Source organism: Morus notabilis, unplaced genomic scaffold, assembly GCF_000414095.1.
Source record: "Morus notabilis unplaced genomic scaffold, ASM41409v2 Scaffold156, whole genome shotgun sequence".
Taxonomy (NCBI): domain Eukaryota; kingdom Viridiplantae; phylum Streptophyta; class Magnoliopsida; order Rosales; family Moraceae; genus Morus; species Morus notabilis.
Genome location: NW_010361538.1, coordinates 3844 through 29669, shown reverse-complemented (window position 1 = coordinate 29669; position 25826 = coordinate 3844). Strand labels below are relative to the sequence as shown.

Genomic DNA, 25826 nt, shown 5'->3' with positions numbered 1-25826 from the left:
GGTATAATAGAATTCAGAGAAAGAAAAAACCAAGAATAAAAAACATAATTTCAAAGAAAGACGCGTCATTTTTTTTTTTTTTTTAAGATACTAACAAGAACGAAGACTTCGGTATAAAACGACAACATAATAAACAACGACATAATTCAAGAGAACACCAGCAATACCAAGAAAACGATAACAATCCCAAAACTCGTGAAACAATTTATCTCGGCTGAAAGCCCAGTCTACATACTTTGGGCCACAGATAGGGCCCAAAAAGCTCGACCGAGTAAACCGAAACTCGTAAAACGGGGACAGAGGATCCGAGGCCGATTTCGGCTTCTCTCGATCGTCTCTCTTGGCTTGGAGGGAGAAAGAAAAGCGACTGATTTGCCCTAAAACCCTAACATTGGGGATTTCTCAGACTGTAATTCTGTAACTTCGAAGAAGAAGAAGAAGAAGAAGTTCCAAGAAGAAGGAGATGCCGGGGCCCACCCTGGAGATGGAGCCAGTGGAGCCACAGTCCCTCAAGAAACTCAGCTTCAAGTCGCTCAAGCGAACTCTCGACCTTTTCTGCCCCGCCCATGGCCGCCTCGCTCCTCCCGATCCTGAAAGGTTTCACTTTCTCTCTCTAGATTCCTTTTTCTTTTTCCATCGACGTTTTCTAAGTTTTCAAGTCTCATAGTTTTTTATTTTATTTGATTTGATATAAATTTGTACTTTTTTCGGTTTTTGTTTACAGTAAGAAGCTTCGCATCAGTCACAAGGTTAGTCGACTGAATACTTTGGTATTTTACGATTGTTAGGTTTTTAGGCGGATATGGCGGTGGTGATTTCGCTGATGAGAATTTAAATTTTGAACCTTATTTCAGGTAAATGTAGAGTATGGAGGAATCAAAACTACTAGTCAACCTCATCGCCAAGCTAATTCGGCTCCTCAGCCTTTGGTTCCTTCCAATGCGCTTGCCCTTCCAGGTACTTTTTATGTCGTTTCCGCCATAAATGGCCGCGATTGTATTAGTTTACCCTGAGAAACAATTGAATAATGGAGGATTTGTTCTTTGTGGACTTTAATTGAATAATTGGATGATTTTTGGGATTTTGCAGGTTCCGAGGGTTCTAGGGATGCGCAAACAGGCGGAGCTCAAAATGCTTTGGTTGTTGGTCCATCTGTGCCAAAACCACCGTAAATACTTTCTCGTTTATTTTTATGTTGTTTATATTTATGTTTCATAATGAAATAGTTGTAGTAGTTGTTTATGGGCGCAAAAATTAACCTTTATAAGTCCCTTCAGCCTAATTTGCATTCATGACGTTCTACTTTTGAAAACGATGGAGATGTTGCAGACGGCTTGACTTCAAAGGCCTTTGGTGAATACGTCATTTGCTATCAAGCTTATGGCGCTGATAATTCATGCTTCTTAGTTTGATGCCTTGAGCATTGTTATGTATTATACAGAGATTTTTTATTTATTTATTTTTTCCGGATGTAGGAGAATTGATGATGTTTATGCTCGTCTTTTGGCCAGGAATGACGTAGGAGTTTCAGGGAAGAGCACTGATATCATATCTGCCAGAGGATCGGAAAGGTTATCGACTTCTGCTATAATGGAGAGAATCCCAAGCAAATGGCCTCGCCCTGTATGGCGTCCTCCATGGAAGAACTATAGGGTGAGAATTATAGTGATTTGTTCTCAAGTGTGCGTCAAGGACAATACTGTGTAACTGTTTACCATCATGGCCAGATTAGATACATGTCTTATGCTTTACAGTTATTGGTATCTTTTACTTTAAACTTCTTAGTTCTTTTGGTAAATTGTGCAGATAATTTATATGTTCCTTGATGAAACCTTATTAGGGTTAATTGTTACTGCATGTCTTTTGATGCCAGCTTCATTCCTTATATTTTTCTACTTCTTTATGACATTGTCAACTTAATTGTGCAGGTGATTAGTGGCCACTTGGGATGGGTGAGATCTGTCGCGTTTGACCCCAGTAATACATGGTTTTGTACTGGCTCTGCTGACCGGACAATAAAGGTATCGTGGTTCACTATATTTTGTCTTAATATTTTTTACTGTCACTGTATTGTTTAGATTCACTACCCAACTGCCTCTTCCTGGGCTTTTATATGTTTTACATTGTGGTCCGTATAGAATAATCAAGCCATTACATGTTGGAAGAGATGGTTAAAAAAGTTGGGCAAAATTTAGCTGAGAATTTACATAATTTGTAAAATCTTAAATAACCAATTAAATCCCTTGTCAACAGTATCCTGCAATTTCATGGATTACTTATTTTTAGAGAATATTTTTCTGAAATTTCAATGTGAATATCATGAAATGAGAGATAAAGTCAATTTCGTTATGATCTCTTTTTCTTTCTGTATTCCCCTTAACACGCTTGCTCTCTCTCTCTCACACAAAACACACACACGCGCGCGTGCGTGTTCACAACCTTATACAGTTTGGGTTCTATTTTCTTTTGTTGTATTCTGAGCGTTTGAGTCGTTCTTTGAATTTTGGTTGATCAGATATGGGATGTAGGAAGTGGAAGGCTAAAGCTTACACTTACAGGACACATTGAACAAATAAGAGGTTAGTTCTTTATGAATTATCATTGGTGGCATGAACTGATATTAATAACTATGTTGTGTGCAATTGAATCAGTATTGTTTTGTTAGAACAGCAGGAAACATTTGAATCGGTAGTTAATCATTTACAATTCTTTCTTATTTATAGGCCTTGCTGTCAGCAACAGACATACATATATGTTTTCTGCTGGTGATGACAAACAAGTTAAATGCTGGGACCTTGAACAGAACAAGGTGAGAACGAGCTCCTGGAAAGCTTTTTGCATTTTACTAGTAATTTTTGTCCATACCGCAAATTTAAAAAAATTGCTTTTTAGGCTATTCGTTCTTATCATGGACATTTGAGTGGTGTTTACTGCTTGGCTCTTCATCCTACCCTCGACGTTCTGCTTACTGGGGGACGTGATTCTGTCTGCCGGGTAAGCGATTTATGAGCATAAACGGAGTTATAATTTTTGTTTCTTTTGTTGCTGAATTGTCCATTAGATTTCCTATGATTTGATCCATTCTCTATTTTCAGGTCTGGGATATTCGTACCAAGACGCAAATTTTTGCACTGTCTGGGCACGAGAACTCAGTTTGCTCAGTTTTTACTCGGCCAACTGTACGCAGATCTGCTCCTCTTTTTATTTTGTTTTCTTTGGCAATTGATTCTACTAATGACCCATTGCTGATATCATCTCAAGAATATTAAGGCAATCTGTATTCAATTGAAGATGCAACCATAATGATGAAGCCGTTTCTCTTTATGTTTTGGTTTTTATTAATTTTCTATGGTATTAATGATGGGTAAGCTGACGTTGTTTCTCATTCTCCAGGATCCTCAAGTTGTAACGGGATCTCATGACTCAACCATTAAATTCTGGGACCTTAGATATGGTAATTCGCGTTTTTACGCCAACTTATTCCCATTTTCAACTGTTGTATCTCTCTTTTTAACATCACTATTTTCTGGCTTTCAGGAAAAACTATGACGACTCTCACACACCACAAGAAGTCAGTGCGAGCAATGGCAATGCATCCTAAAGAGTAGGTGCCTGAAGATGTCATCTATTACGTCTTATATATTGTGGAGTGAAGAGTGAGCTGGTGTAGATTACATTATCCTTGTTTTAAACTTTTGTTGTTAGTTTTCCTTATTTTATGTATTTATTTTGGATGTTAATTCTTCCAGGAATTGCTTTGCTTCTGCGTCAGCTGACAACATTAAGAAATTTAATCTTCCAAAAGGGGAATTTCTACACAACATGCTGTGAGTAACCCAAAAGCCATTATTTATTCATTCAGATGTGGTTTCTGAAACTTTTTTTGTTTCTTTTTAATGAAAAGTGGTTTCTGAAACTTAGATGCAGTGTTCCTTTTACCCTTTATTACGTATTGGATGATTATATACCTTGTTCCAAAAAAAAAAAAAGTGTAATTATTTATTTGTTTTTTTGGTAAACTTTTGCTAATAAATAATAAATGTAACCCTGCAATACTGTTGGTAATTTCTTACAGCTCCCAACAAAGAACTATAATCAATGCAATGGCCGTCAACGAGGAAGGCGTCCTGGTCACAGGAGGTAAGGATTGATTGTAACTTTACATTTTGGTACTAAACAGAAGAATCTGCGATATAGCAAAAGGCAATATTTAATTTTCTGCCTCTTATCTTATTAAAGGTGACAATGGGAGTCTGTGGTTCTGGGATTGGAAGAGTGGTCATAATTTCCAGCAAGCCCAAACAATTGTACAGCCTGGTAATGTTTAACCTGATTTTCTTGAAGTTAAAATTTTGTTCATTTCTTTTTCTTAATCGGGGTTCAAGTGCAGGGTAAAGCCTGACCCTGGAAATTTTGTTATTATAGGCTCACTGGATAGTGAAGCTGGTATATACGCTGCTTCCTACGACATCACTGGTTCTAGACTTGTTACTTGTGAAGCCGACAAGACGATCAAAATGTGGAAAGAAGACGAAACTGCCACTGAAGAAACTCATCCCCTCAACTTTAGGCCTCCTAAAGATATCCGTCGTTATTAGAGTTAATCCTTAGTTCCTGTTCTCATTTGGTAATGTAACAATATACTTTTTTTTTTTTTTCCTTCTTGGTATTTGGCAGAGCGAGGCAGTTTTGTGCATTTTGTTTAGAGTATATTTTGAAGATGTACCCTGTAGAAGTCAACTTTCTTTTTTGTTGTTGTTGTTATTTTTAATCTTTAATTTTTTTCTTTGATTAGAGAAAAGATTAAAGTGTCTTTGATAAAAGCTAAAGGACGTATCTTTGACAATTGCGAAAGGCAGTTCTGTTCCCAAATTGCCGATGCTTGTGAACACTAAACTACAAAACCGGTCAGTTACTTTTAATCTTTTGCTTGCAATTTTATATTAACGGTCGAGTCAAAAGGTTCTTCAGCAACATATAAACATGCCTTCACATGGCCTTAGGAGACGGTGGTCCAACAAGTAGTCCACATATCCAGCCATCGACGTGCTCTGTTTGCCAAATGCCATAATATTTATTATTTAGTTTGCTGCCAACAAATGGACTATTTTATTAGTGTCTTCATGAGATGAATTCTGGGATTCAACAGACATCTAAACTCAAAAAAAATTTGAACTCAAGTTATAATTTTATTTAAGTTTATATTTTTTTTGTAAAATTTGAGTTTGAACTTGAGTTCGGGGTTAAAATTTGAGTTTAAGCTTTCTCTTTAACTCAAGTTCTTAAACTCAAACTCCAGTTAATGAATAATATTTTTCTATTCTTAAAAACGTCATAATTTTTTCGTTTTAATTCTGATTGAGATGATTTTTTTCTATGCATTCACAACGAAGAGACGAATAAAATTTCATATATATACCTTATTAAAATTTTCCATCACCATTAAGTTTTTATTAAAATACTATCTAAATACAAATTCAAGTTTGGACTTACTCAAAAATAAACTTAAATAGATTCTCAATTCAAATCATAACTCTAAATGTGCACATCTAAACACAAACTCAAATTAGAGTCTCAACTCGAACCATACTCAAATACACTTTAACTCAAATTAAGATATGAACTCAAGTCACTTTAACTCAAAAAATGCAAATGAACAAGCCCAACATCTCTTGCATCGTTAATGCCAATACCAAACCCGATGATTTGATGTTTTAGCCATGTTTGGTTCAATAATTTAAATTAAATAATTCAATTTGAAGGCTCTGTTCTTTTCTTTAGTTTGAATCACAACTCAAATTTTTATTATAGTGTTTTCTCTTATAAAAAAATTTTAACTTTTTCAACTACAGTGTTTTCTCTCACATAAAATCACTTTTTAATTCAAAGTCTTAACTCGAACGAACGAAACGAACTAAGCCTATCGTACATAAAGAAATGTTGAAATTCATTTCAACACCAATTGAAATGATTCTTTTTTCCGTGTTGATATGGAGAAAAGAACAAATCTTCATACATATTACATATTTAAAAATGTTATTTACAATGAAATTTTATAATATTTGTTGCAAAACTCTAATACCTGTTTTGAACGCTATCTAAATATAATTTGGATTTTATTTTTAATTCAAATTACAATTTATTTATATATACAAATATTAGTTTAGATCACTTCAGTTTAGATTTTCAGTTCGAATCACCACAATTCGAATTGTCGAACCAAACATGGCCTTAACCTTTTCTTATTCTCCTCCGATTAACACAGTATAGCATCACATTCTTTTCGCTGCTAAATCAATGGGTATTTCTCCCTTTTGCTCCTTGTTGATATTTTCTTCAAAACTAAAAAGTGGCTCATCCAAAATAGGCCTCTATTGCTTTGAAGTTTGAACAATACATAAATTCACCTTTGAGATAATTGCATGATATAGAGCAATGTTGTAGAGCAACAACTGTGCTTAACACTACTTATTAATAAAAAATAGGTCCCATAAGACCTATAAATAAAGCTTACTTTTTATTAATAATGGTGCTACCTTCGTAACCATGTTCATAATATAAATCTAATTATGACGTGTCAACTTGCCAGTGTACTATTAAAAAACCATTCAATTTCAATTAGTCATCAATCATTGAGGAGAAATTTGGTAAGGGGATTCATACCATGATTTGAATCGTGGTTCATGATTCGCTACAATATTTTCTCTCATAAAAAATATACGTAAATCGAAAATAATTCTAATCCATGAACTAAACGTCTCCTCAATTAAATTAGATTAGCCAAGATATGACCTTCCCGTGTTTCTAGTTGCCGCAGATCGTATTTGTCTAGGTGGTGCATCAAAGTTCTTTTCAACTCTGCAAGTATTTTAGAATACAATTTTTTCTTCCCTTCTTTTGGATGGTTCCAGAATATAATATGTACCAATAGCACGTTATAATATGAATTTCAGTATCCACCCTCCACAGAATCATTACTTCCCCTAATCTCCCCACTAATCTTTCTTCAAACTCCCAAGGGTATAATAGTCAACAGATGCAAGGTTATGTGTCCAGTCTAAGCTATATTATACTATGCATAGTCTTGTGAGAGCTCGTTTAATTTATTGATTTGAATTTTTAATTCAAGTTAAAATATGATTTTATGTGAAAATTTTTTACTGTAATAAAAAAGTTAAATGTAATTGTTTATGAGAGTTTTTTACTGTAAGAAAACTCGAATTCTAAACTCAAAACGGTAAAATGAACGAAACCTTTATTATTATAATTCATATCTATACGTTTCAACGTCTGTTGTTGCCAAATACATAAAGCAAGTGGCAAGTTTAAAAGAAGTTCATAGTTTGTGTGTGCGTGTGTGTGTGTATATATATATATTGAAGAATCAAAGTTTGTATTTGTATTCGTATATAAGTTACAAAAAATATATATATATATATATATATATATATATATACGAAAAAACATGCAAAAGCCACGCGCCCTTGGAGCGATTATATGGCCATATTTCATGCACGAAACTCCTCACCCCTTCCTCTAATCCCACACAAAAATAACATCTTTGTCCTTTGCTTTCTCTCTTCCCAAAGTTTCCTCTTCTTTTTCAGTTAGAAGTTTTCCAAACCTCAATCCTTTTTTAAAATCAGCGACAAAACTGATAATCAAATTCAAAGCCCCCACCCGCCCCTAAAAAAAAAAAAAAATGAATAACAATAACTTCAGCCTTATTATTCACCGCCTGTTATTCATCGTTATTGGCGTGGCGATCGCCACCGCCACCTACAGCTACACCTTCACCTTCCACCGCCGTCCGTCCTCGGCCCATCAGGCCCAACCCGAGCCCAACCTCCCGACGAGGAGGGTCCTCTACGAGGCCCACGGCGATGATGTTGGGCCGTTAATGAGGGCGGGCGGGAAAGTGCCGTTGGGGGTGAGGAGCAAGACGCTGAGGATCGTGGTCACCGGTGGGGCCGGGTTCGTGGGGAGCCATCTCGTGGACCGTCTGATCGCGAGAGGACACAGCGTGATCGTCGTTGATAATTTCTTCACGGGAAGGAAGGATAATCTGGTGCACCACTTTGGAAATCCGAGGTTTGAGCTGATACGACACGACGTCGTTGAGCCGATACTGCTGGAGGTTGACCAGATCTACCACTTGGCTTGCCCTGCCTCCCCTGTGCATTACAAGTTCAATCCCGTCAAAACCATCATATCCTTTTCTTCTTTTCTAAATTAATTTCTTTTGTTGTTTTTTTTTTTAATTTGATTTATTTACCTTTTGTTGTTGTTTGTCTGTTTCAAGAGAAAATCTTTTTGAAAGTTAAAAATTTTGTTAGATTTTTATTTTGAAATAAATTTGCTACTATATATTTAGATTGATAGAGCAATGATATATGTTACAGGATAATACATTACAAAATTAGAGTTTTGTTTCTTTTTTATTTTATTTTTTTGAAAATTGTTTGTATGATGTGTCAATTTTTGTTAGATAGTTCTGTGAATCTTATGAATTGTTTGATCACCATGATAGAATATTCATCATGATGCGTGTCCTATATATATATGCCTTTTCATGCATGCAATTGTTGAAGGGATAATGTCAAAATGATTTTCTGTTTCCTTTTTTTTAAAATAAAAAACACTTTATGTATGTATGTACTATGTATTTATGTATGTAAGTGTTGTACAAAAGGCAAATATACGTATGTATCTTGTGTACTTTAAATCTAATACGTGTGAAGTAGATATATATATATATATATTGGTTTGGTGGGACCTTGACCAAATTAGGGTGCGTTGATACAAGACGAATGTGGTGGGGACACTGAACATGCTGGGATTGGCAAAGAGGGTTGGAGCCAGGTTCTTGCTGACCAGCACAAGTGAGGTGTACGGCGACCCTTTGCAGCACCCACAATCCGAGTCCTACTGGGGCAATGTTAACCCCATTGGTACTTAACTTACTACTCATCATCATATACGTCTTTCTTTTCTATATACAACAATGTCTTTATTAAGGCTTCTTTGTCTATCTATTCAGAGCTCGAGTTTCTATTTATGCAGAAAGTTATCTAGCCCTTTTGAGAAAATTAAGTGGACCATAAATAGAGAAAGTAAAATTTAAGCCCCGTTCACTTCACCGATTCGAGTTTAGAATTTGATAAAAAATTCTAAAAAACAGTTACATTTAACTTTTTTGCTACAGTAAAAAGTTCTCACATAAAATCATATCTCAACTCGAATCAACAAAGTGAACGGATAAGTGGATGATGGGGAGAAATTAGTTTTAGTCCTTTTAATATATTAGGAGACATAAAGTGCACTTTTTTTTTATTAAAAAAAAAATACTTTTTTCTTCTTCTACCAAACAAAAAGTAACCACTTTTTACTTTCATGTTAGCCTTCTTAGGTTGCTTTGAGCATAACGTTAAAACGACCCTATAAGAGAATTCACACGTGTATAAGTTGTGAGTACCATGTGAATCTAGATGATATTTTATAACAGTGCATCTCACGTGAAACTAAATATAAATATATAGAAATATATACATATATATTTTGGATAAGCACGTAAATTTTTAATGGTTGGTTTCTTTATTGTCATTTTTTTTTTTTTTTTTGGCTTTAGGTGTCAGGAGCTGTTACGATGAGGGAAAACGCACGGCTGAGACCTTGAGCATGGACTATCACAGAGGCCTTGGCATTGAGGTTACAAATTTTTTTTTTTAAGAAAAATATATATTTTGTTGTCTTACTATAAAACAAAGCTACAACCATTTCAAAATCAAGTAAATCTGTAAAATGATAAACTTATGTAATCTCTATACACAGTACTCTAAAGAATTAGGACAATGAGACCACCACATCTTATTACAATTAATAATTTCAAGATTAACAAGCTTATCGGTGCACCCATTAGTTTCACGATACACATGATAAAAACGAAAATCCATTCTCATGGACAAAAAAAGAGCCATGTTCCACTCATTATGCAACCTTCAGGGAATCTACAAAGACTTAGAACTCTAGAGAATCTGTAAAGACTTAGAACTCAAAAAATAAATGATCAGAGGAATCACTCTCAAGTCACAATTTATGCCAACCATTCTCAAAGGCAATAGAAATTGCATTGATCACGGTCCACAATTCAACTTCAAAGGCAAAACCATTCCCAAGGAAGACACTAAAACAACCGCAAGCAAACCCCCTAGCATTCCTGAAAATACCTCCATAAGCAATCGGACCAAGGACTCCTTAGCTGAACCATCAGTGTTGACCTTCACCCACCCAAAAGGAGGAGGAATCCAATAAAAAGAGAGAATCTTTGGACTTTTAGGAAAATTTTAACAAACATATAACTTGTTAAGAATACGAATTTCAGAAGCGAAATTATAAGAATAACCCAGCTTGAAAATCTTGGACGACCTGATATGGCTAAGAATAAACGTAGAAGCAGCACTTGGACTCCCACTAGCCCCTTCAAAACGCACCCTATTCCTTAGATCCCAAAAAACGAACAACCAGCCATAAAAGTAAGAAGCCAAAATTTCTTGACTAAAGGACTAAAATTAACTCTTAATACATAATGCCAAAAATCACCAATGCTACCGTTATAAGAAACTTTACAGTGAAAGATCAGCATAATCCAATTCCAAAGATCAAACGAGTAAGGACATTCCAAGAAAAGATGAATAATAGATTTCTCAGCCCTCCCACACAAACTACAAGAGGAAACAAGTTGAATACCAAAAGTCCTGAGTAACATCCACGAGAAACTTTTCATATAACATTCTCCAAACAAGAAAAGAGAAACGAGGAGGAATAAATGGTGCCCAGATTTTGCAACCCCAACTAGTAGGAGTGCCTCTAGCACGAGAAACTTCATATATATCCTTAGCAGAACAACCCCCGGACCTAGAAAGACACCAAATCAGATTATCGTCTAAATCTAAGGGAATAACAACCTTATCATTTATCAATCAAACTCCAACAATCATGGATAAGCAACCTTAAAGAAATCTGGTACATTCCATTTACCATCCACTACAAAATCACTAACCAAAGCCTTAAAAGAATATATCAGATGTGCCGGAATTCCAATAGCTTCAGCTAACACAACACCACACCAATTATCAAACCAAAAAGAAAGCGTAGATCTGCTACCAATGAACCACAAGAGAATCAAGAATAAGAGAACCAACCAAACTCTTTAAACCTGGCCAACTAGAAGACGTACAATAGGACAATTTTGGCTCCAATCAGTTCCGAAAATGTCTACTTCTGAGAAAAGCATAACCATCCCCCTCTTCATGAATCAAATTCCAAACAAGCTTTTTAAGAAAGGGACAAATTATGGCCATGTTTGGAATTGATCTCGTTTTTGTTTTTTCACGTTTTTTGAGGAAGAAAAAATGAAAACGTTTTCAAAACGATGTTTGGCGCAATAAAGATAAAAAATGGAAATGAAAACAATTTTTTGGTTTAATGTAAAATAAGAGAGAAATGAAAAACGACTTTTAGTCGTTTTTTATTTTTTATTTTCGCTTTCTCCTCTCTTGAGCAGAGAGAGAAAGAGATACATTAATGGGTTTTTGTTACACTGAAAATAATCTATTGATAAAATTACCAAACGTATTTTCAAAAATAATTTCTATATGAGATTGAAAACGTTTTCATTTTCATTTTCATACAAAAAATAAAATCATTTTGGAACGAGTTCCAAACACGCCCTATATATCCTCAAATTCCTAACCCCGAAACCACCCTCCTCATAAGTAAACAAATATTTTTCCAAGCCACAGAAACAAGTTTTCTTTTATTCACATCACCGGTCCATATAAAATTCCTCTCACTCCTTTCCAACATAGCTATAAGAGAAGACGGCCATTTATAAATCGAAAAGGAATGAACAAGAATACTAGAAATTGAACTCCTCACAAGCTCAATTCTGCCGGCAAAAGAAAGAAGTTTTCCTTTCCAAGAAGAAAGCTTAGCTACCACCTTATCAACGATAGGTCTCAAATGAGAATTCCTTGGCATACCTCGAAAAATAGGCACTCCAAGATAGGAAAAAGGTAGCTGGCCACGACTCATACCAAGAAAAGCAGCAATGGAATCAGCTCGAGCCTCCAAACCTTTACCAAAAAACACCAAAGACTTGTCCTTGCTAATTAGTTGACCAAAAAAATTCCAAAAAAAAAAAAAACCAAAATAGCCTTTAAAAATCTTCTATTACCATTACAAAAAATAAAAAAGTCATCTGCATAAAAAAATATGATAAGGAGCAAAACCACTGCGAGGAGATAAAATTGGAGAAATAATGCCACTCTGTACAAGAGAGGACATGCTCAAACTTAGACCATGTTCATTTCGCTGATTCGAGTTTAGAATTCGAGTTGAGATGTGACTTTATGTGAAAGCTTTTTACTATAGCAAAAAAGTTAAATGTGATTGTTTGTGAGAACTTTTTACTGTAAGAAAACTTAAATTTTAAACTCGAATCAGCGAAGTGAACGTTTTCAGCGATGCAAAAAAGAGAAGGGGAGACAAAGGATCTCCCTGCCTCACCCCACGGCCACAACTAAAAAAACCCAGTTGGACTGCCATTAAATAAAATAGACATCCTACAAGAGTTCAAAATGTTCTCAATCCAACCAACAAACTCTAGAGAAAACCCAAAAACTTTCAGGACCTCCAAAAGAAAATCCCATCTCAAAGTGTCAAAAAGCCTTCTTGATATCAACTTTAAGAGCAACATTACCATTTAACCACCAAAAACCTTTTTATCCATACAATTAAAATTCTCAGCCGATTTAGGTAGTAAAGCCAAAAAAACCGAGTTGAGATTAGGAAGGATAAAAGTTGATAAAAAAAAAAAAAAAACCAAATCTAGATTCCTTGTATCACTAGAATTTGAAAAAAATTGTCTGTAGTATTCGACAATATGAGTTTTCACCCTCTCTGAATCGGAAACTATCTCGCCATCAATCAATATATGAGCAATAAAAGCTTTAGCCCTTTTTATTTTAGTTATCGTATGAAAGAACTTCGTATTTCTATCTCCCTCTCGCAGCCGGATATCTATCTTTTGCTAACTTTTCCTCAAGACTAAGATCCACATTCAATGGAGCAACTCTGAAAAACCTTTTAGAGATATTTTTACTTATGATGTTTGGTGGAGGGATTCATTTCCTGATTCGAATCATGATTCGTGATTCGCTACAATATTTTTTCTCTCACATAAATTAAAAATTATTCGAATCACATAGTTTAAATCCTCCAACCAAACTTTTTTTTCCCAACTTTTCCCCCAACAGCCTCGACCATTTTGCTAACATCACCAAAATTCTCTTTATTCCACCTTTTAAACTCAGCCTGTAAAAGCTTACTATAATTAATACACATTATTATATGAGGAAAAATATTGAGAAACGTGTAAAGTTTTGTGTATAAAACACACATATATATATATAAATTAAAAATAATTGCAGGTGAGGATTGCTAGAATTTTCAACACTTATGGACCCCGTATGTGCATCGACGACGGTCGTGTTGTCAGCAATTTCGTGGCTCAGGTTAATTATTAATTAATTAATTACACCCCTTTCTATCTCATTCAATGAATGTTATTTTCTTCTGGCTTCTAGTTTTCCTTTTGACAATATAATTATATCTAAGACTACATCTACAGGCATTAAGGAAAGAGCCCTTGACTGTTTATGGCGATGGGAAGCAAACCAGGAGTTTCCAATACGTTTCTGACCTGGTAATCTATATACATATCTATATTATATATATTGTGCTAAACGTTAAATTAAATGAATTTAAATCAAAATATGAATAATTGAAAAATTAAAGAGACGAGAATTTAATGTGATTTAACTTTTAAATTACGTGCACAAATAGAAACGGTGAAAAAATTTCACTATAATTAAAAGAGATTATAAAAGCCTATCAAATATCTTTCACCATCTAAATCTCAAATACACTTCAAAATATGAACCCTAACTGTCAAAGAAATAAACAACGACTAAATATTCTTATACCAAAATAAAAGAGAGAAAACTGTGTATGAATAACAAAAGAGATCAAATCTCACTTATGCGGTTGCCTTCTAAAACTCACGCATATATGTATTTGAATATGCCTAGGGCACGTAATAGCAAGTCTTGGTCGGTAATTCATCATGTGAGAAACCAATGGGCTTTGGGCCCAAACAACAAAACAAGCTAACGGATTTAATTTATGGGAAAAAGAGAAAAATAAGTGAAGATTTGAGATGAATTAAAATTAATATGTTAATAGTTTACATAAGTTAATAAATAGACTAAATTATTATTTTTGTCCATAACTTGTCTAGTTATGAATCATAACTTGACAAGTTATTGTCTATAATTTATCTGGTTATGAACCATAACTTGATAAGTTTGTCCATAACTTATTTAGTTATGAACCATAACTTCATAAATTTGTCCATAACTTATTTGGTTATGAACCATAATTTGACAAGTTATGGCCTATTAATTTTTATAACTAAAAATTGGCCTATATACTTTCTTAAACTTTTTATATTGGCCTATTTCCTACTATTAAGGGGTCATTTTGATAAATATCCCTAAAATGGTATCATTAATAATTTTTTAGTCTCAATATTAATCTATTGAATTTTATCCTTTTAGAGTAAGAAATTTGACAGATTATTATCGATAATTTAACAGATGTCAACGACAGCGGGTTTTTGGTCGCCAGTAGCGAATGTAATTTAATAAATTTTTATCTAAAATTTGACAAATTATTATTTATAATTTGATTGATTATTATCAAAGGGGTAACCTATCACAACAAAATGGTAGAATTCAAGAAGGATGTGTTTAGGGTTAGTTTTTGTAATTTCCTCTAATTTAAACCACAAGCCCAACAATCTCCACCTTGGTGAAAATTAAGCCAAGCCCAAATAATGAACTCCTCATTTAGCTTCTTCAAAATCCCGTAGGGCTAATTCTAATTTGCAACACCAAATAAGTCCAAGCGACGCCTAAACTTCCAAAGGGCAACCAACTTGATCATCGAACTTATCGCAACTAATGCAAAACAAACCAGATTGTCAAGCTCCACTTGCTCATGAATACTGGGATCTTTATTTGCAACTACTAACTCCATGTCTTCAAATAGAATGGCATCATCAACTCTTCTAATTATCAACTTTGGTGACTTTGGCCCAACAATAACCACAACCAATAGCCATTCACCCCGGATTCAAATCCTGAGAATGTTTTTGTCCTTCGCTCAAGCTTACCATCATTCACATGAGCACAAACATAATAACCAAATCTCAAAATAAAATCAACAGAGCAACCAAACCATACCTCAAATGGAGTTTCAATCTAAATGTAGTTGATGGAGATCTGACCAAATAGCAAGCAGTGAAACCAAACTTAGAAAGCAAACAACAAGCTTTCCCCAAGAGAGTTGAATTTATACTCTCTGCAACTAACAACTGTTGTGGCAAATCCCAAATAGTATGGTGTCTCACTAACTTCTTCTTGTAGAACCCATAACTCTCACTAAATTGCACACCATCATAGTCATCAATAAACGTCAAAACTGACATCCGACCCGAACTCAAATACCATGAACAAGTGATCCCAAAATTTTCTGACATTTGAATAGTGCACAAACGTTGTTTCAGATAGAGCTGATTGGTGAGAGACATAGTCATATATAGACTTTCAAGCTTATTCTTACTGTTGAATTTTGTAATTTCATATCTCGTCGTCGTTGTAGAAGCCAGAAACGCAAAATAATTTGATGAATAAACCAAATCTCTGATACGAGTTGTTGTGCAAAAAGTTAAATTAAACGGATTCAAGACAAAATATGAATAACAGAAAAATCCAAGAGACACGAGAATATAACGTGGTTCGACTTTTAGCCTACGTCCACCAACAGAAACAACGGAGAAATTCTACTACAACCAAAGGAGATTACAAAAGTTTGTCAAATATTTCTTACCACTCAAATTCCGAATACACCCAAAATCTCTCAACTCAAAAATAAAAACCCTAACTGTTAAAGAAATAATTCTATGACTAAATATTCCTACACCAAAATAAAATAGAGAAAACTGTATCAATAGAAAAAACAAAAGAGATCAAATCTCACTTATGCGGCTGCCGACTGCCCTCTACAACTCACGCATATATGTATTTGTATATGCCTAACGTACGTAATAGCAAGTCTTGGTCGGCAATTCATCATGTGAGAAACCAATGGACTTTGGGCCCAAACAACAAAACAAGCTAACGGGCAAGCCCAACAATATATACACACACAAATACATAAAATGCATATTATATACATATAATATATATAATATATATGTAAGTATGTATGCATGTATTTATGTATGTATATATGCGGCTAGCTCTCTTCTGATTGAGATGTGAATGTGTCAAATCTTAGCTATGTTATTATTAATATTATCTAGATCTATGAATAAAGTAAAACATCGAAAATCAGGTGTACTAGTACTTTTTGGCAATATTTACCAGTATATTTATGCATGGCAACTTTGATAACGATACAACACTACCTACCTAATGTTCTTGAATTGGACCAAGGGGATAATGACTAGTACATCTCTACTAGTATTCAATTTGGACTTTAAAACATTCATTTTAGTATAGCCCCAAAATATCATCTCCAAAGTGATCCTTATGGTGGTTGGAATTTGGTAGAGTCATATGGAAAATGATATATATTAATGCCTTTTCATATATATAAGCCTAGTGAAGGTGGTTTGTTAGGAAATAGTCTCTATACATGTTTGTCTGTACATATCATTCTGTGGAATTTTTCAACATATACATGCTACATGTCCTATTTCAGTAATCCCATCATAAAGATGCTTATTTTGTCTATAATCATTCTTGTAATGCTAACATGATCTTCTTAGATTGGTGTTCAACTATTAATTAATTTCCTCTTAATATGTTGTTAAAAGCTTTTTGAGATGCTAGTTTGGATTCCTCATTATGAGATAGATTCAATCAATTATGATGGACTAGAAACGGTCTAATTAGTTATATATGTTCACTATATTGACATAACATATATAGTATACATGAATATGATTATTGAATAATTGTAATGTGTTCTTTTCTAAATAAAAAAATAGGTTGAGGGTCTAATCCGGTTGATGGAAGGAGATCATGTTGGGCCATTTAATCTTGGAAATCCCGGTGAATTCACCATGCTTGAACTTGCTCAGGTAAGTAATATTACACGATTGACTTTTCTTGAAGCACACAAATAGTATTTCCTTCTATATTATAAACACATATTTGGTCTATGAAATTTGCATATGTGGATTCCATATTCTTTGGTTTTGTATTGCATTGTTGTATTAATGTTTGGATTTGAATAAACCAAAAAAAAAAAAAAAGTTAAAAATTTTGTACCTTGGTATGTGCAGGTAGTGCAAGAAGTTATAGACCCTAATGCAAAGATAGAGTTTAGGCCTAACACAGAGGATGACCCCCACAAAAGAAGGCCAGACATTTCGAAGGCCAAGGAGCTACTTGGCTGGGAGCCTGTTGTGTCCCTCAGGAAAGGACTGCCTCTTATGGTTTCCGACTTCCGACAACGCATTTTCGGCGACGAAAAGGACTCTGCTGCTGCTGCTTCTAAAACATTTTAGTCATATATTGTTTTAATTATGTTATTAAGGGACAATTAGTGAAGAGATCAATATAGCTGCAGAAATAAATGTGGAATAAAAAAGAAATCACTTCTAAGAAAGAATCTCCTTATGTCCAATGTTAGGCCTCTTTTGTTAATTCATCTGGGAATAAGGTCAATTTTCAGCTGCTTTAGAAAAAACACCCTCAGGCCTCAGTACTTGGCCAAGGAAAGATGATTTGTAAGTGGTAGAGTTATAAATTCTTTCGTATTTGTTGTACATTGCTTATATATTACAGAATTTTTTTTCTTTTCCAAAAGACTAGTGTTATGTTCTCAATGTCGTTCATTCTTGTGAGGTATGTATGGAAAAGACATGTTGTATTCAACAAGAAGAAGGAAAATACATGCAAACTTTAGCCAATTGAAACCTGCACAGAATAAACTTCAAGAATCAATTCTGCTGTCTAAGCCAAGTTTTGCTGTCATCTGATCTGAGTGGGGAAACAACATGCTGTTTGTCGTTTGACAAAAAACGACATACCGTTCACTAGCTAAAAAAGTGTCGAAAAACGATATCTCATTCTAGTTCAAAGTAAGATTGTCTTTAGTATATAAAATTCCCAGTCGATTCTAGTTAAAGATTCACGAGTTACAACTCCAAAACGGGATATGTCGTTTTTGTTTTAAAGTTAAAAGTCTTTTAATTTGTTTACTCTCATATTAGTATTTTGCTCTCTCACGAACTGTAGAACGACATCCCTTTGTTATTGTCGCTATGCAATGAAATATCGTTTCTATGATGGAAGTTTGTTGTGCATGTCGTGTGTGAGTGTGTGAATATATACATATACATATTATATTATATATAGACACACACATACACACACACATATATCTCCCATCTTCTCGTGTCGTTTAGTGAGAAAAGCACTCGTCCTTAAAAGTAATAATAAAAAAAAAAATGTGAAAGTTTGACGTATTTATTAATTCATTTAAAATTCAGCAATCGTTTACGTTGAAAAAACGACATACTGTCTTCCACTAGTCCTTTATGCGAGACAAAGTGACGTATCGTGTACATTATGAATTTGCTGATAAAACGGCATATCACTTATAATACAACAGCTTCCTGTCATTATCGTAGTCCATGTGTTTTTGGCGTTACTAATTCGCAGTAATAAACGACATAATACATTTAAAATTCTTCTGTCGTTTAAGCTGAAAATAGCAACATTAAAATACACATTATGACATACCATCTTCCTCCTCCTGTTCCTGTCGTTTATGCTAATAAAACGACATGTTGTTCAGTTTTGGTACTCAATAAACGACGTGTCTCTCTTTTGTTTGAGGAGAAAACGACATGTCTCCTAGACTATAAAAGTTTGCGGTCATTTTTCAGTTTTCCCCCAACACAGTCATCCCTAGCGGCGAACTTCTCCCCTATCTTTGCTCGCTCTCTCTCTCTAGAATTTTCCAGGTACTCAAGAAAAATGGAGTCTTGGTGATTTGCGACTTCCGTTTGTTCAATTTCTTTGGAGTTTTATTCTAGTTTTCTGTAGTATCATTTCGATTGGTGCGCTTTTTATTCTGTGTTTTGTTTTATCCCTTTCTTTTGGAATTGGAGAACTTTTCAGAAATATTTCTCAAGTCAGGATTTTCAATTATTGTTGTCTGCCGTTGTTGGATCTTTATCTGGAGTTGATTTTTGCATAAAAAATACTTGCTAATAAGCTCTAGTTGTAAAGGAAAACGAAAAATTAAAATAAAATGTTATTGAGTACTTTCAGAAGAAAAAAAGTTAAGAATTTTTCATGTATATGGATAGAGAAGAATCCGTGAAGTATGGATATAGGAGATAAAGTTTTGATCTTGCTAGTGATAAAAGTGCTTTTCTTTATGGATAGAGAAGTGGAATTTGTGAAGTAATGAGAAGGGTTTTGTTTCCTTTATCATTCACGTTCTTCTTTCATGAGTCACATTATCAATATAGTTTCTTCTGAACATTTTTTTTTCCTGACCTTTTAATTTTATTTTTTTCTGATTACATTTTATTTTTTTTTAATTCAATCTGTGATATAAACTAGTAAATAAAGCAAAAAGTGTGAGGCGATGATGACAAAATTTACGTTTCTCGATTCTGAATTATGTATATTTGACAATATACATAATAGACCAATTATGCAATGTTTCTACTTATACATTGCACTTTGATGACATTATTTGTGCGTGTCTGAGCCTTTAAACTGTTTTCCGGGTTCAATTTTGTTTTCATTTTCTTTTGAAAAAAAAAAGTTTGGTTTGGGGTGGCTATGATAGAGATAATTCCTCGTACTGAATGCTTGTAATTGTAATGTGCAATTGGGCATGACAGACCACTTTTACACCCATAGAATTTGAGCCACCCCCAACACTTTCCGGTTCCTCTAATCTGTTTAATATAGTATCCATTTGTTGATTTTTGTTTCAATTATACAAATAGTTTCAGCGCTTGTGATTTGGAATCTTCATTTGAATCGGCAATAAGAGCAACTCCAACCATACTAGCTATTTCATGTTTTTAGTTAAAATGATTAATAATTTTAGTTAAAATCGCTTTTTTTAGCTTTTCTCCACTCCAACCATTAACTAAATGTTAGCTATTTTATATAATGCCTTCCACACTAGCTAAACGCATGGAGAGGTTAGCTATTTTATTTTTTTTGTATTATTTTATTCTTTCAACGGTAATAAATACAAAGACTCTTTTTAAATTTTTAAAAAATATTTATATTTTAAATTTAATATAAATATTAAAAGAATCAATATTTAGAAAAAATAAGGAGCATGGTTGGAGTGATTCACTAAAAAGTTAGCTAAAATAGCTTTCTAGCACTTTTAACTATAATTTAGCTAAAATTTAGAGAGCTAATCATAATATGCCTCATTATCAAAATCCAAGAGCATCTCCAAGAGAGCTCTCTAAATTTTAGCTAAATTCTAGCTAAAATGGCTAAAAAGCTATTTTACCTAGCAACTTTCTAGTGAGTCACTGCAACCATACTCTCTATTTTAGCTAAACATAGATTATTTTAATTTTTTTTTTTGAGTTTAAAATATAAATAACTTTTTGTAACTCTTATTTTATATCAAAACAAAGAATAAAATAATAAAAAGAATAAATAATTAGCCACTTCTCGTTAGTTATATTTAGCTAGCGGAAATTGCTTTAGTCAAAATAGCTAACCAGTTAGCTAATGACTGGAGTGGAGAAACAACAACAACAACAAATACAAGCCTTAATCCTAAATTAATTAGGGTCGGCTATATGGATCTATCGTTTTCAGTCTGCTCTATTAAACATGAGACCCTCCTGAAGCCTTAGATCTTGAAAGTCGTGCCTAACTACGTCAGCCTAAGTAATTCTTGGTCTACCTCTCGCTCTCCTAGTACTAGGTGTTTGGATGTTCTCCCAAACACGAACAAGTGCATCTAACGATCTACGTTATACATGCCCGTACTACCTCAGATGGTTTTCCCGCACCTTATCTTCTATTGGTGCTACATCTATTTTGCTACGAATAACTTTATTCCGTATGCGATCCATCTTCGTATGACCACTCATCCATCTTAACATACGTATCTCCGCCACACTCATCTTGTATATTTGTTGTCTCTCTCAACATTTACTATCATATAATATAACTGGGCAAATTGTTGTCCTATAAAATTTTCCTTTCAACTTATAGCATCTTATCATCACATAAAACTTCCGTGATATTCTTCTATTTAATCCATCCCGCCTCAATTCTATGTCCAATATTCTCATTTATATCCCCTTCACACTGCACTATGGATCCAAGTTACCTAAATTTCTTAGAAGTCACAATCACTACACCATCTAAAGAAATTTTATCACTCTAATCTCTCAAATTACTAAACCTACAATGCATGAAAATTTAAATCATTAGTTATTTTAGCTAAAAATATAAAATGACTAATATGATTTGAGTTGCTCTAGACATTGTTATTTGGAGAATCTTGGTTCCATTTCCTCTTTGACCACTAGTCTAAAATTGGTACTTTTATCTTCTTTTCGGTTTTTTGGTATTCCTCCCAACTCTTTTCTCGGCTTTTTGCTTGATTTGGTGTTAGGGGTCAATCATGATTCGATGGTGCTCGCGGAGTTTGGTTTGCTCCGAGCATTTTTTTTTTTTTTTGGTGTTATTTATTTATTTATTTTTGTATGACTTTTCGTTCAGCGGCTTACTGCACTTTTTGCTTCCAAGAAAGAGAACTTGCGAAACCGCGAGAGATGCGTGATTTCCCGAGGATTTCTCTGAAGTATCTGATTAGGGTATGCCTTTGCGCTTTGAGTGTCTACCGACGTAAATTTGTGGTTTACTGACTTGAAGATTGTGCATGCCACATCCAATAGTTTGGAAGTAATGTATTAATCATTGCTGCTGTTATTTCCCAACACAACAACTGCTGGATAGTAACTTAATTAGTAATTATTTTGTCCATAGGTTCATGTATTCATAGGTTTCAATGTGGACATTCTACAGTACAACTGTCCAAGATTTTTGAACTATGGCATGAAAGTGTCTTCACTGATCAATTTGTCTTGTTCTTTTTCTTGGTTTGTGTTTGATTGGAGTGGGATTTTGAGCAGGATTTCTTTGTTTGATTTCGAGTAGGGGAAACAAAAGATCCAACTAATTTGCCTTTTTCTTTTTCCCTCTTTCATTTGCACATCAACAAATTTAAGATATGGGGGTTGAAAACCTCTGTTGTGGATGGTTGAAAAAGAAGTATATTAAGACATCTCCATGTGCCCTTCTTATTTAATATTTATTGTCTTTTCCTAATTAGTTAATATAGGTTGGGAAGAGACTTTGTGCTTTTTCAAATTCTAGTGTAGGTGAAATTATGCTGCGTAAAATCAAATTCAAGTTAATACTTTTGCTCAACAGATCTGACTTTGACGCGTGCTGATTAATTGGCGGGTCAAATTTCTGGTCGCGTCGGATCTCTCCTGGAGTGTTTTGTTGAATTTGAGGTTGGGAGCGTAGTTGCGAAAATCATTTATGTATCATTTCTTGATTGACTAAACTCGTTTGATCATTTAGGTGGCTGTGATCATAAATCTTTGTTCTGTAGTTTTGTAAAATGGCAGCTGAACATTGCTCTATGATTTTTCAGGTCAACTTGTTCCTTCTGCGAAGGCTCTTGGGTGTGATGACAGAGACCTGAGAGAGGCAAGGAAAGGTCTCAAAGCTTGCAAAGGCGGAGATCCTCATGTTGAACCTAGGATCCATGTCTATGCCAGTTGTAACTACGATGTGGGAAGGCCAATAATGATTAGGAATTACTTTTATGATATGAAAGGAAAACCTTGTTTTCATTTTTTTTCCCCCTTCAGGTTTAATACTTGTAATAATTTTGAGTTTTTGGTGTTGTCGATGCTTATTTTAAAGACTATTATTTATGTCATTTAAAATAATATATTGAGTGCCATTATGGCATTTTGTTTCTCTTTATTAATTGAATAATAATTATTTATTTTTAAATGGAGAGATATTAATAATATTTTTTATCATTTCTGATTTTTTGATCAACGAGTTTGTGTGTTAGTAGGTTGTATACCTACCACTTTGATGTAAAAATTTAGTCTAAATTTTCTACAAAAGTGATGTATGTTTGTATTTCAATTAAGATATCCCATTTATAGGATTGAAAACTTTGTTAGAAATTTGGCGTCATTTCCCTCTCTTTTGCTCCTTGCATCTTACCGTACACAATGATTCTCAATTCTATTCTGCCACTAGGCTTTAAAGCTATGCCGTATCTGCTTCAATAATGGCAAATTTTCCCTGTAAGTTTGTATAAAGACAATACTTTTTAACCCTTGTCAAACGTGCAAGAGCACAATGCAAATATGATAATATATGAAGTGACTTGTTTCTTTTGCAATGGCCAATTATCACCCTTTCTTTAGCAACGGCCAATGTAAGTGATCACCACCAATTCTTCTTTAATTATTACTGACAATCATATTTTTCATTTTGTTTTATTTTATTTTATTTTTGTCTGCATCGTTTATGGGTAACCTTTAAGGTTACTTTTAGACCGCTGAGGCAAAGCATTCACTCTAAGATTTCTTTTGATACAAAATAATAGGCTAGATGCGGAAATCTCGAGTAAAAATAAAGCCAACCAAGATCCGAGTGAATCAATATCACAAATACTGTTTTAGATAGAACAATATCAGAAAGACTTAAGACCATCACATCTAACCAATGTTGCTTTCTGCATTGTCAACCCTAAATGCCCGGAGAAAGAAGCAACTCAAGCAAACATGTTATTAGAAAAGTTGAAAAAAAAAATACCAATATAAATAATTAAAAAAAAAAGGCATATTAAGCTCTAGAGCTATATTGGACCTGCATCTAAAAACTTTTTGAAGTTATGACTCGCCACACATTTTGCGAATACACCAAAATGTGTTTGTCATCTAGGAAAGGCAATTTGCACGTTTTCTATCTGTCTAGCTAGCTAGCTAGGGAGCCCCAACTACTTTTCGAATTCAAAAACGCAACAAACTGAGGCATGCTTCAAAAAATCCAGAGGCATGCCCACAAGTTAAAATCCGCATGCATGGAAAAGATTAGAAGGTTTCATGACAACCTTAAGATTTTGATAAAAACAAAGAAGAGGACAATAATTCAACTGTTTTGTTCTCGGCGTAAAGTTGAAGATCATCCAACTTGTACTTTCTTTTCGCACCGGTTATCGTCAACAAACAACTGCAGCAACTTGGCCACGATCTTGCTATAAGTAGAGGTTACGTGCACAACATTTTTTGTGCAAGTCAAGTGATAGTAAACTGTTCAGTTTATAAGCAAAAGGAAACTAGTTTACTTTTTGTTAATTTGTTTGAATTTGCTTGCTAGATATTAGCCATATTGCTATTGATAGTCTTTAGGAAAGAACAATAATGGCAATGGAAAAGTCACTTGTGTTTGTGATGTGCATGTTGGTTGCTGCAATAGTGGCAGCTCCAATGGCCGAAGCCCAACTTGGGAATATCATAGGCAATCTCCTTAGTTTGGTGAACATACAGGGCATTGTATACTGTACTGCCAATGGCAGAATTGGGGTCAATGGCACTTCTACCCCAGTTTTCCCTAGTAAGCCCACATCCATTTTTCAATTCTATTTCGACACCCATTTAAATAAAATTTTTATCGTTCTAGCCTAAATGTTATCCAATTTGCCCTTGACAAGTTTGTATAAAAGAAAAAATAACTTTATATCATGTGTTTTTCGGGGGAAAAAAAAAATCACTTTGTAGATGCTAGGTGGGTCTACTAATTTCATCAATTTTACAATTCTAGGTGGGACGGCCGCTTACTCTCGACTGTACATAGCTCCGCACCTCTAAGTACCCATGTTTTCCAAACAAATATCACTTTAGAAAACTTTGAAGGGTCTATTAATTAACATGAGTAGGGATCTTAATCACCAACATATATATATATATATATATATATTTCTCTCATGATGGCCTAATTATTTACACCCATACTAATTAATCAATTGTGTTTGTTTTGTTAGATGCTCTTGTGCAGCTGCAGTGTGGAAATGGCAACGTGGTGTCTAGCACAACAACCAACGGCTCCGGATTATTCTCCATATTGATGGATCCTCTAAAATTGATCCTCTCCACATTGTTGCAAGATTGCAAGCTTGTGGTTGCCACACCACTCTCTAATTGCAACGCCGGTTTGCCTTCCGACGGTTCCCTCATCTCCCCATTGAAGCTTCTCGGAAACATCGTCAGCGGCTTGCTTAACATCACCAACATCGGTCCATCTGGCTTCAACTTCTTCAGCTCCTAATGATCTCAACGTTTATATCTCTCAGGACCGACAATACAACATGATGATATAATAATATTGTTATAATTATATTCTGACCATTTGCTAATATAAATAAGCTGGTCAATATATATATATATATATATTAATTGTATAACGTTGAAGTTATATGTGTGACATGGGGTTTTTCTCTTCTTTCGAGTACTTGCTTTTTAGTTTTATGTTTTTCAGTACGTGTGACACTTAAGAATGTAAAAGTATAGTAATACTATTGGCAATGCA

General features: G+C 34.3%; 3 protein-coding genes, 1 long non-coding RNA gene and 2 other non-coding genes across 7 annotated transcripts; all 6 read left to right on the top strand.

Annotated features, from left to right (window-relative positions):
* Positions 1 to 327: 327 nt before the first annotated feature.
* On the top strand, positions 328 to 5020 carry LOC21406267 (protein pleiotropic regulatory locus 1). Its single transcript, XM_024166848.1, has 17 exons — positions 328 to 597; positions 725 to 749; positions 855 to 957; positions 1090 to 1168; positions 1512 to 1653; positions 1929 to 2021; positions 2516 to 2579; positions 2724 to 2809; positions 2893 to 2994; positions 3096 to 3179; positions 3394 to 3454; positions 3538 to 3604; positions 3750 to 3827; positions 4076 to 4140; positions 4240 to 4317; positions 4426 to 4907; positions 5004 to 5020. The coding sequence occupies exons 1-16, from the start codon at positions 464 to 466 to the stop codon at positions 4596 to 4598; spliced, it is 1434 nt and encodes a 477-aa protein (XP_024022616.1). The 5' UTR covers positions 328 to 463; the 3' UTR covers positions 4599 to 4907; positions 5004 to 5020.
* Positions 5021 to 7702: 2682 nt separating this feature from the next.
* On the top strand, positions 7703 to 17754 carry LOC21406265 (UDP-glucuronic acid decarboxylase 2). Its single transcript, XM_010099956.2, has 7 exons — positions 7703 to 8209; positions 8804 to 8951; positions 9629 to 9708; positions 13491 to 13574; positions 13691 to 13765; positions 17177 to 17269; positions 17474 to 17754. The coding sequence occupies exons 1-7, from the start codon at positions 7703 to 7705 to the stop codon at positions 17696 to 17698; spliced, it is 1212 nt and encodes a 403-aa protein (XP_010098258.2). The 3' UTR covers positions 17699 to 17754.
* Positions 17755 to 19097: 1343 nt separating this feature from the next.
* On the top strand, positions 19098 to 23198 carry LOC112091965. 2 transcript variants are annotated; one of them, XR_002902377.1, is made up of 4 exons: positions 19098 to 19162; positions 21924 to 22018; positions 22638 to 22723; positions 22867 to 23198. It is a non-coding gene; the product is annotated as an uncharacterized LOC112091965 (long non-coding RNA). The 2 variants fall into 2 exon arrangements; XR_002902378.1 differs by lacking the exon at positions 21924 to 22018 and having other exon boundaries at positions 19105 to 19162.
* LOC112091980 lies at positions 19790 to 19924 on the top strand. Its single transcript, XR_002902383.1, has one exon. It is a non-coding gene; the product is annotated as a small nucleolar RNA snoR126 (small nucleolar RNA).
* LOC112091979 lies at positions 19986 to 20088 on the top strand. Its single transcript, XR_002902382.1, has one exon. It is a non-coding gene; the product is annotated as a small nucleolar RNA snoR8a (small nucleolar RNA).
* A 1355-nt stretch (positions 23199 to 24553) lies between the features above and the next one.
* Positions 24554 to 25617, top strand: LOC21406264 (phylloplanin). Its single transcript, XM_010099955.2, has 2 exons — positions 24554 to 24854; positions 25282 to 25617. Exons 1-2 carry the CDS (start codon positions 24662 to 24664, stop codon positions 25563 to 25565), a joined length of 477 nt encoding a protein of 158 aa, XP_010098257.1. The 5' UTR covers positions 24554 to 24661; the 3' UTR covers positions 25566 to 25617.
* The last annotated feature ends 209 nt before the right edge of the window (positions 25618 to 25826 follow it).

What these genes read in the sequence shown, in the direction of transcription:
- LOC21406267 (XM_024166848.1), top strand. Translation starts at nt 464, where the DNA reads ATGCCGGGGCCCACCCTGGAGATGGAGCCAGTGGAGCCACAGTCCCTC. An exon ending in CAATGCGCTTGCCCTTCCAG is followed by an intron (nt 958 to 1,089) that starts GTACTTTTTATG and finishes GGGATTTTGCAG; the next exon opens with GTTCCGAGGGTTCTAGGGAT. An exon ending in AGGCGTCCTGGTCACAGGAG is followed by an intron (nt 4,141 to 4,239) that starts GTAAGGATTGAT and finishes ATCTTATTAAAG; the next exon opens with GTGACAATGGGAGTCTGTGG.
- LOC21406265 (XM_010099956.2), top strand. Translation starts at nt 7,703, where the DNA reads ATGAATAACAATAACTTCAGCCTTATTATTCACCGCCTGTTATTCATC. An exon ending in TCAATCCCGTCAAAACCATC is followed by an intron (nt 8,210 to 8,803) that starts ATATCCTTTTCT and finishes GTGCGTTGATAC; the next exon opens with AAGACGAATGTGGTGGGGAC. An exon ending in GGGCAATGTTAACCCCATTG is followed by an intron (nt 8,952 to 9,628) that starts GTACTTAACTTA and finishes TTTTGGCTTTAG; the next exon opens with GTGTCAGGAGCTGTTACGAT.
- LOC21406264 (XM_010099955.2), top strand. Translation starts at nt 24,662, where the DNA reads ATGGCAATGGAAAAGTCACTTGTGTTTGTGATGTGCATGTTGGTTGCT. An exon ending in TTCTACCCCAGTTTTCCCTA is followed by an intron (nt 24,855 to 25,281) that starts GTAAGCCCACAT and finishes TTGTTTTGTTAG; the next exon opens with ATGCTCTTGTGCAGCTGCAG.